Source organism: Cynara cardunculus (genome assembly GCF_001531365.2).
Source record: "Cynara cardunculus var. scolymus isolate 2C chromosome LG 17, CcrdV1, whole genome shotgun sequence".
Lineage (NCBI taxonomy): Eukaryota > Viridiplantae > Streptophyta > Magnoliopsida > Asterales > Asteraceae > Cynara > Cynara cardunculus.
The window spans coordinates 6,841,218-6,852,354 of NC_037544.1; the positions used below are offsets into that span (position 1 = coordinate 6,841,218).

The 11,137-nt window shown below is 34.4% G+C and overlaps 1 protein-coding gene across 2 annotated transcripts; it reads left to right on the forward strand.

The window, feature by feature from the left end:
- Nucleotides 1-1,510: 1,510 nt before the first annotated feature.
- LOC112500251 (ubiquitin carboxyl-terminal hydrolase 4-like) lies at nt 1,511-10,870 on the forward strand. 2 transcript variants are annotated; one of them, XM_025103654.1, is made up of 7 exons: nt 1,511-1,961; nt 2,869-2,985; nt 4,267-4,365; nt 8,346-8,528; nt 8,705-8,886; nt 9,885-10,296; nt 10,657-10,870. In XM_025103654.1, exons 1-6 carry the CDS (start codon nt 1,845-1,847, stop codon nt 10,288-10,290), a joined length of 1,104 nt encoding a protein of 367 aa, XP_024959422.1. In that variant the 5' UTR covers nt 1,511-1,844; the 3' UTR covers nt 10,291-10,296; nt 10,657-10,870. The 2 variants fall into 2 exon arrangements, with proteins under 2 accessions (XP_024959422.1, XP_024959421.1); XM_025103653.1 differs by lacking the exon at nt 10,657-10,870 and having other exon boundaries at nt 9,885-10,625.
- The last annotated feature ends 267 nt before the right edge of the window (nt 10,871-11,137 follow it).

Consider the following 11,137-nt stretch of genomic DNA (forward strand, 5'->3'; position numbering starts at 1 on the left):
AATCAATATATTAAAGTAATAACCAAAATGTGGTTCAATAAGAAGTTAAACATATTTTTTTTATAAATGAAATTAGAATCCACAAACAAATATTTTGATTTACATCAATATATATATTCTTTTATTTACACGATGATTAAAAATGCATTATATGTTAAAGGAACCCGCATTTAATTTTTTCGTAAAGTGAAAAAAAGTGTATAAAATAATATATTAAATCATAGTTTTTGATGATAAACATAATAAAGTATGAAAAAATAAAGTATTTTAACTTGATTTCTATTTTGGTAACGTACTTCCAAAACTTCCATTTTGGTATTTAAGATGTAAAATTTTAAACATTTAAATTTCCGGGTAACCAGTTGAAGCATTAAACGGTTACCATGTTGATGTGGTGAGTGATGTGGTATCAACTCAATATTATTTGTTGAAGCATTAACCATATATCACATCACTCGCCACATCAACATGATAACCGATTAATGTTTCAACCGGTTACCCAAGTACTTAAATGTTCAAAACTTTACATCTTAGGTACCAAAATGGAAGTTTTTAAAATATGTTATCCAAAATAAGAATCAAATTAAAATACGTTATTTTTTCATGCAATTTGTCATTAACTAAATGACAATTTTATCATTCATAATTGAGAGATTGATAAATTCTCTATCTCATAATTAAGACTAGAGTTGAAAAGTAGATATTATTTTTTGAAAGTGAATAGTTACTTTGGGACAAACTAAAATAGAAACATGAATACTTATTTTGAGACGGACGAAGTATTTGTTTTTGTTATTTGTATACATCATTCGTCTTTTAACAATGAACTATTATTTACAGTAATTTATATGTATTAATAATTGGTTAATATCTTATCATATTATTTATAGACTAAGTTTTTATTTACCACACTTTTTGTACATATAATTAGTTACCGTGTGATTTAGACGTACATTTATTTATTTTTTAATAAAAATCGGTAGAGACATCATCCTCTTTTTAAAAAGAAATAAACTTCATCATCAATCAGACAAAAAATGCATAAGTTATCCACACCCCTATTGTTACTATTCCTCATTTTATTTAATTTTATAACTTTATTCTTAAACAAATATCTCTCTCTCTCTTTATATATATATATATATATATATATATATATCAAAAATTTCACTAATTAGATTTTATTAGTTTTTTTCAAATTAATTAAATGTATTTGTTGATGATTCTATTAAACACTAACATATATTTATATAGACAATATTCGGATCATTAACCAAAGTACTCATACTACCGTGCAATGCACGGTTGCCACACTAGTTTATAATAAATTGATAAATGCTTTTATAAAAAACTTGTTTTAAATAAGCAATCCCAAACAACCACGGATAAATACAAATAATTATTGGTAAGGTAAAAGTGGTTAATGGCTTAATGCTAATGCATATGACCTGATTGATTCCCGGTACCAATTCTGGATCATATATAAATGCTCCCCATGATGAGAAGCAAAGCGGAGTCAACCGACCAAAACAAGGCCCAGTCGCCCAGATAACTGTTTGATAACAAAGCGATCAAAGTGGAGTCCTACACACTTTCTTGATTCCAATTTCTTACTCCACTATTTGGGAAATCCGTTTCGAAGAATGAACCCCAATCGATAGCACACTAAATCCATTCCTTTTCTGCCATATACGTAGTATAATTTGTTTGAAGAACCCTAGGCAATAGAATTTGGAATCAACGAGGATTCTTTATCTTGATTTTTAGATTGTTAGGTCAAGGGAAGAGGTTTGAGATAGAGAGAGAAAGAAATAGAGGAATTTTGGTATTTGGTGGATGGTCTCATGGGGGCGACGGGGTCTAAGCTCGAGAAAGCTCTAGGAGACCAATTTCCGGAAGGCGAACGATATTTTGGACTCGAAAACTTTGGCAACACTTGCTACTGCAACAGCGTCTTGCAGGTTTCTGTTTGATTGCTCTCATTCCGTTGGTTTTGTGTACATTTTGTTGATTTAAGGATGAAACATTTGTGTTGGTATGTGATATTCATTTATTAGCGTTTCTATTGTTGCAACCATATCTATATATTATAGTGGAAATGAATTGAATAAGCTAGAGTGAGTATGTTCCCTCCATAATATAATAATTACTTTGGCATTGCGATGCATATTCGTTCATTTTGGTTTAAAGGGGCTTGTGTTTTTCCCCCTAAGTTTGGATTGAAGATTGCTGCCTGGTGATTCACTCTCTGGCTTGTAGGGTGTGAAATTTTTCATCAATATGGAGTTTGGCTATTAGGATGACCAGGAAAAAGCAATTAGAATTGAAGTATAAAGAAGCCTTGGCCAATAGAAGGAGATGAAGTTCTATGATATTACATTTTTGGCTCTTTTGTTACAGTTGGTAAAGTTTAGCAATTGATAAAGTATAGTGAGTTTTCACTAATTGCTTCATTATTACTCCTCTGTATTTTAGCCCACTTGCTTGTAAAGCCAAAGAGACCAAAGAAGTCACAGCCTGAGCAGCTTATTCATCCTACTTATATAGCACAAAATAGTTCTTTTGCCAGATGATTTTAATTTATGTTGCTCTTCCATCATGGTATCAATTCTGGAATCACCATATGGTGTCAACTTGTTGATCCTTAAGGTATCCTTGTTGGCTAAGCATCAATAAAGCCTTTCTCTGTAACTAAATTGTTATTTGGCCTATTACTGCTTGACGAGACTCTTCCTTTTTCTTTATCGCACACAAATATGGAAATATCATCAAACGTGCTTAGTATGTCATGTTTCTGGCTATAGTTTTATTTAAAATTATATCCCTTACTGATCAGCTTAATTTTGTCGTTTGGTTTATATTTTTCAGGCTCTTTATTTCTGTGTTCCATTTCGTGAACAGCTGCTTGAATACTATGGAAACAGTAAAAATCCAGGAGATGTAGAAGAGAATCTCCTTACGTGTTTGGCTGAATTGTTTATGCAGGTAATGGATTTAGTTGGAAGTGAACTTAAGTATTTCCGATTCTTGCTTCCGTTAATTAGTACATATATTCTCTATACGAGCTATGGTGGGTACTCACTACTCATGTAGTTTCTAGATAGTCTATGTTCACTACTTAAAGTAAAGACTTCTTGTGCTTATAAAAAAGGCGTTGCAACTGGTTTCACATAAGTTAATGATTTAATGAAAGTCATTGATTTGACATTTTCTTGGTAGGATTGTTAAATTGGATTCACTGGCAGTAATCTGAGGTTAATTATTGAAAGGTGATATAATCTGACTTACTATGCTAAAATCTAGATCAATAATAGGATATTAAAAATGTACCTGCATGTTTTTTGTTGTCATGAAAAATTATGCAAAAACTTCCATTTGTGCTTTAAGCAACTATCTCAATCTACCGTCCCTCCCCCTTCCGTATTTTAGTCATAATTTTCTAACCGACAAGACTGACGAAGAACCAGGATCGGGTTAGGATTGAGGTTGTTATATGTTCTTAATTTAGTCTGTGGAAGTTTGTAAACTATTTACCCAAAGACTGTTGGTGTTATAGAATATGCCTGGCATCACATGATGCAGAGGTCAGAATTTGCAAACATGTTTTTGTTAAATTCGGTAAAAGTTAATAATGTATTTTATATTTATCTTTTCCTTTTACTTAGCTTCTATTTTAGGATTAGATAGGATTATGTTAGCTATATTAACCAATGTTGTATATGATTAATATATGAGAAACAGAAGAATCAACTAATTTTTCATTTTTGCTTGATGCATTTGTGTAACAATTTGTGGTCTCTGATGGGGTATGTGGCTTGTTGTAATTGACTTTTTCCTGGGGAAGATAAAGTCCTGTACCACATTATTCAGTGAACGAAGCTGAACTGGGAAGGTATATATTGTTTTTATGCAACTTAAAAGTATTTGAAATGAATTCTGCGATGATAATGACTTCATATATCAGATATCATTCTTCCATTATAGTATTAGATATTCTAACTGTATACTCTAACTTCTGGGTTTAGCATTTCTTTCTTATTCCATGATAATACACTTTCATAGATCTAGCTAAAAAATCCTCATTATGTTGTTGTTTTGCTTTAAAGCTTTGTGATTATATCGGGCTCCACCTTGAAATATCCTGAACCATGTATCTATAGTCCTATACAAGCGTTTGATTTTTTTTCATTACAAGGTTGTTTGTGTTTTACTACAGGAATTGGTTTTGGAATAGAAAGTTGATGTGATATTCTCTTACTTGTACAGATTAGTACACAGAAGAAGAAAACAGGTGTTATTGCTCCAAAGCGTTTTGTACAAAGAGTGAAGAAAGAAAATGAGCTTTTCCGTGGTTACATGCATCAGGTACATTCAGAGTTTGGTTGTTTAAACTTTCACAATTCGCACGGTACATAACTACATAAGTATATTTTCTCTAGTGTTATAATACTATTTTTACTGATGAAGGCAAGACACTAGACATCTGAATAAATCATTTGCTTTGTTTTTTTTTGGTAAATAAAAACATAATTTAGGAATCACACCTTCTCTCTGCATATTCAAATCTTCCCGCCTCCAAGCGTATATTGAGAGCAAATGGTTTACTTCATGGTGCTTTTAACAAAACCATGTGAGATGTATAAGGTTATTCCACTTTTTCTTTCTCATCACCTTCAAAGATTCTAAATCATCGACTATGACCATAGTACCTTACTTTTTGTTTTGGTTTTCTTGTTGCAAATTATCAACTGTTATTATGATCTTCATTTCTCAAACGGGCTGATGGGTGTGGAATGGCCTTTTTAATTTTAACCTACCTGGTTGCTTTTCGCAGCTTTCTACTTGTATATCATGAAACAAAAGCTCTAGTCGAATGGTTTACAATTTTCTTGGATGTGATTCTAATGTAAATACAACGTTTGTATTTCTTCATGAACGAAATTTGGCCCTACTTCTAGATATCCAACTTACCATTGATGTGGATGTTGTCCTGTCACAAATGTGAGAATGGAGAGTATTTTATTTTGTATGAACTGAGCCAGGAATGTTAGCTGCTGCACATGTTTTGGAACTGAATGCTGTATCTTTTTTTGCACTTCTTTATATCTCTTCTTTTACATAGAACTAGAAGTAACTTTAGTATAAAGAGTGCAAACTGTAGAAATTTGAAATGGTTGTAATAGATGGAGTTTTCTTGGAAGATAAAATACAAATCTGAGTACTTCAAATGGACCATATCTTTAATTTGCTGTCACAAATGTAAGGAGAGTATTTCATTTTGTATGCATTGAGCCAGAAATGTTAGCCACTGCACTTGTTTTGAAAGTGGATGTTGCATATGATTCTTCTTTCCGACTTCTCATATTTCTTTACTCTTCTTTTCCTTGAGAAGTAACCGTAGTATCTTATAGAAAGAGTGCAAACTGTAGAGATTTGAAATGGTTGTAGTATTGGTTGGTTTCTTGGAAGACACAATACAAATCTGAGTATTTTCAAATGGAGCACATTGTCAGTTTATCATTCCAATTTGTTTAGTGCGACTACAATTATTGGGTCGTTTACTTGTTGTCTTGATTATTGTTGTGGTATGTAGTAGCTTGTATGATATGAACTTTAACTTCTTTACAGCGTTACTCTCATCACCATCCAAATTTTGCTAAGGTATTTGTTGGCACTCCCCAAGCACACCTTGATAACACCCTTAGTCACCACCACCAATAATAATCAGCCACCTCTACAATTGATCATCATAGTCTACACCAATTATGGCCACAACTTGACTCTGTTTCTTCTCTTCAAACAAATCTCAGCTGTTCACGTCTTCATCCCACCATCTATGCTGAAAATTCAACTTCCATAAATAGTCATCATTTTCCCCAGCTTGCAGCTGCACCAAAGTCATGTCTATGATTGTTGATGATCTCAATTTCATAACCATAGCTTGTCTTTACAGTTAGATACTCGTTCTTCAAGGTTCACCTTCATACAATTAGTGACCATTGTTGGGAGTAGGGGCATGTGTTTTGACAGGAGAGTTTAGTAAGGGTAGCATAATAAGGTTTAGGTTACTTGATATACAAAGAAACAACTAAAATGCCAATGCACGTCAATTTTACTAGGTTGGATATTTGGTCGGACATATCCTGAACTTCAGTTGTACTCCTTTTTTGGATTACCCCACTACACTCGCTCCATACCTTCTGCTTGTCTCATAAGGGAAGTGACAAGAAATTTCAAGGAAGCCAGCACTTGTATTTCGGAGGATGTCCAGTTCTTACTCTCTCCATTTTTCTTCACCTACCGGGCAAGGTAATCATTGGACTGGACTTCAGGACCTGTATAGTTTTGGACTTCCTTTTTGGGTAAAGATATTTTGGACTTGAGAGCAAGTAATTCTGAAGTTCATCGACTTGATCAGCTATGCTGTTATATCGGTCTGAATACGAAATATCGGTCAGGACCGATATTCGATATATCGGTGATATATCGGAAATATCGGTTAACATAATATTTCTTAGAATTATATATATATATATAATATGCATTAATTAGAGTTTAGAAATATAGTTTCAAAATTAAAACATCAAATCATCTAAAGTGTTCAAAAACAAGCTAATCGCAAGCAATAGGTTCGGCATCCGAGTCAACATCATCCAATACATTCTAACTTCCATTGCTTTTTTAGTAATTAAGATCTTAATTCTAACTTCTAAGTTCTAACTTCTAAGCAGTAAGCAGAGTGAAACAAGTAATAGCATCCAAATCAGCCACTCACCTACAGCMGTATCTGATCAAATTMTAAATTATTTGTAGTATTTCATAAGCAAATRGCCAACAATATATGATACAACCTACARCTCTTAATGYAAGAATATATGATACAACCTACAGCTCATAAACAATATATGATACAACCTGCAGCTCATAACCAAAATACGATTCAAACCTGGCTCTWGCTGGCTGTGACGTAAACTCGTAATAGAGAAGAGAGGAGATCGAGAACGACTAGAARAAAAACAGAGGAGATCGAGAAGAGAGCTGGACAGTGGCTTGGGCGCTTGGCTCTGTCGTAACTCGTAAGACACGCTGGGCTTAGTTCGAGCGAGAAAAGAGAGAGACCGAGAGAGAAAAGAGAGAGACCGAGAGAGAAAAGAGAGAGACCGAGAGAGAAGTCTGAAGAAGTTTAGATTTAGACCTAATTTACTAAGCAGCCCAAAAAATAAGGCCCATGGAATAAAAAAAAGTCCAAATTTTAACCCTTGTAAAAATCGGAATATCGGACCGATTTTTCACTAAAATATCGCTCAAAATATCGCCAAATATCGCCCAATATCGCCGATAATATCGTTGCCGATATTTTATGACCGATTTTTTCCCTTCAAGCGATAGCCGATATATCGCGATTTTGACAGCATAGTTGATCAGGAATTCAAATATTCACACACAGACCTTTGGTATGTCTTAATGTTGAACATACCAAACTTCATGTTTAATAATGGTATGAAGCCTATCAAATAGTGCTTAGATACTTATCCGCTATCACACAGAAGCAAACAGAAAATTATATATAGGCCATGAGGATTTGTGAAGTATGAAATTTATGCCAAATCAGTGGGCATTTGAAGACCCAGTTTAATATGGTTTTGGACCTTTCACTCAAAAATTTACAGATGAAAGAAGTAAAGCACATGATCATTTGTCATTTATGGCGACGAACAGAAAATTGGGGTCCTTTGTTTCTGTGATGGAAAATCCGGCACTTCTATGTGGAAAACTAAGTCGTCCTCCTGTAGAAAATCTCTCCCTCCTTGTCCTTTTTAGTCCCCAATGTCTCTTCATTTTGTTATAAGAAATTAGTGTGATTATCTTCCTAAATAAATAAGCTTTATAGTAGTGATAACGGAAACAAAACTTTCTTTTGAGATACTGATTGAAATTGTATGCACCAAGAACATGAAGGAAACAAAGATATCCTTGAGATACCAATCGAGATGATGTGCACCTATAAGATGGAAGAAGGATGCCATTATTATCTGAATGAGGTGAACCTGGTAATTTCATGCTATTACGTTCACGTATTCTCTGTATTACCATGTGAACTTTTTGTCTTTGCCATTGATAAGATTCAGAACTGTTAAATGGACTTAGTTTAGGAAAGTACATACTATATATGATTATTGTGGGTGACTATTCTAAAATGGTTTAAGCTCTAGCTTGATCTCCTCGATATGAAATCCTTCAGAATCTCTGTAAATTCTGATGCTCGTCGGTCATGTACTTTTTGTTGCTTTTGAATGTCAATAATTTCAATTTGCTGATATCAGTGACGTTTTAATGCTCCGTAGGATGCACACGAGTTTTTGAACTTCTTGTTAAATGAACTTGTTGACATACTGGAGAAAGAAACAGCAAAAGGTCCAGCAGAAAATTTATCACCTCCTGAAAAGATCACTAATGGGCCACATGCTGGTCTGGTGAATGGTGCAAAGAAAGAACCGTTAGTTACCTGGGTTCACAAAAACTTTCAGGTTAGTTTGAATACTTATTTATGGCCTGCTAGTGGAGTAATTTTAATCAAGAATCTCAAATAGCTTGGAAACTATATGATCAGTGTACATGATTATATATATTTGTGAATGGCAAATTTGATGACATGTGCAAGTAGTAAATGTTGTTCACTCCTTTCTTATGTTTAAATATGCAGGGTATACTTACAAATGAGACAAGGTGTCTAAGGTGTGAAACAGTGACTGCAAGGGATGAGACATTCTTGGATTTGAGCCTCGATATAGAGCAGAACAGTTCAATTACGAGTTGTTTAAAAAACTTCAGTTCCACAGAGACCTTAAATGCCGAGGATAAATTTTTCTGTGATAAATGCTGCAGGTTGGTTCTTTCTGCATCTTTACCTTTTCAGTTGAAGTGCTTTTATGCAGAACTTTTGTTCTCTGGATATGTTTGTCTGCTAGGATGGAAGGTGTTTTCAAACGATTAACTCGTAATTTATTATACTTGTGAAAATAAGTAATTCTGGCATAAGTGGTGTTATATGCAATCTAAAATGGTTCATAGAAAATACGCATGTCAACTTATGTTTCTTTGCATTGTTCCTAAAAACAACGTTGCCGGAACGTGGGCCTGAATTATCCGATCCCTAGGGGTCTGCATTATTGCATTTTGCTCCCTTAGTCTGAAAATAAATGCTATGTTTGTCTTAGACATATAGTTCAATAAGGATGTTTCAAGTGACGGTTAGATATCTAAAAGCATATTGTACTAGCAGCAAATAGGCAAATCTTGTGGCTAGGATCAATGCTATTGGTATTTTGTAATGATTATTAAGGTAACAAGATGATTCTAGATTGAAATTTTGCCAACAAGGGAAATTTAGCTTTTTATTTTTGGGACATCACAAAAGGGTAGCTAATATTTTAGGATGAAGTAGTAGACAAGACCAAAAAAACATCTCCCTCCCTACAGGATATTCATCACGGGATAAATATTTTCTTTTGCGTTTGGTATGTAGACTAGACGGGCGAAAGTGAGGTAGGCATGTGAAGAATTGTGCAAAGGTTTTAAGGTTTTAATTTGACATGGGTAGTTCAGTAATTTACTAATCTTGCTCCGTCTCTCCTGTTCTGGTCCCACCTATTTTGGTGAGACAAAAAAATGCATTTATGTACCAGTCAGTACTGTCCCATCCCAGTCTAAATGTAGCACCAAGCGTGCGATAAGAAGTTTTTATTCTGTCTTGTACCGTCCTAGACCGCATACCAAATGCACCCTTATCAATATGGTATGTAAAAGTTCATCCAACAATGAACTTTTACCTAAACAGGTTATGGGGGAAGCAACTTGTTGATTGTTTCTTTCTGTTCTTGCAGCTTGCAGGAAGCACAAAAGAGGATGAAGATAAAGAAGCCACCGCATATTTTGGTTATACATTTGAAACGTTTCAAGTACATGGAACAGCTCGGTAGGTACAAGAAGCTATCATATCGTGTTGTTTTCCCTCTAGAGCTCAAGCTGACAAACACCATGGAAGACGCCGACTGTGAGTATTCTCTATTTGCCGTGGTGGTTCATGTCGGCAGTGGACCCAACCACGGCCATTACGTTAGTCTTGTGAAAAGCCACAACCACTGGCTGTTCTTTGATGACGAGAATGTGGAAATGATTGACGAATCCGCTGTTCAAACCTCCTTCGGTTCCGCTCAGGAGTATGCAAGCAACACGGATCATGGCTACATCCTGTTCTACGAGAGCCTTGCCGCCAATAATGCGAGCTGATGATCAGTGAGTTGACTCAGATAAGTTGGCTGCTTATTATAGAAACATTTTGAAGTAGATGAAAAAAGTATGATATGGGTTAGATGTACAGTTGATGGTTGCATCATTATTATGCTGCCATTTTTCAGTTTCTCTTTCTCAAAGTACTTTAAGGCAATGACTGATATGATCAACTTTTTTTTTGGTTTTTGTTTGGATGATTCAAATTTTATGGAAATAATGAAAGAAATTACTTGACTTACCAAATCCTGAATTCAAATTGCAGGATCAATTTGTATACCATCAATGTGTTTTCTGTACGTGTTTAGCTTCTTTGTTTTGTTTCTTGTGTTCTACCATTCTGTATGAGTTTCGCTTCTGTTTCAGGTACATTTGGGGCTGTTTGTTTGCGGCTTAATGGGCTAATTGGTATGGAAAATTTATTTGCTTAGATATGTCGAGACGTTTATTTTATGGTTTAATGATTACGCTGAAAGTGTTTATTTATGGCTTAATGATTAAGCTTTTTGTCTTAGGAGTTGGGATGAGTTCAATGGTTTCAAACTGTTACTGCATTTTGGTCATTTATCTTATCGGGTATGAATGACAATGACCGATAATCTTACCCGGTAAATGAGGTGCCGAATCTTACCTGATTTACGCTTAATAGACATTTACTATGCCATTTTGATCACTGGAAATTTTATTTGGTAAGGTAAGTGAATATACTGACGCATATACGTTTAGCGCTTGGTAAACGAAAGCATAGATTTTACATAACACTTACTTGGGTAAGTGCTTACCAAGTCATATTACCTTACTGGATGGAGATGGTAAGGACCAAGAATCTTATTCGGTAGGAGCGAGA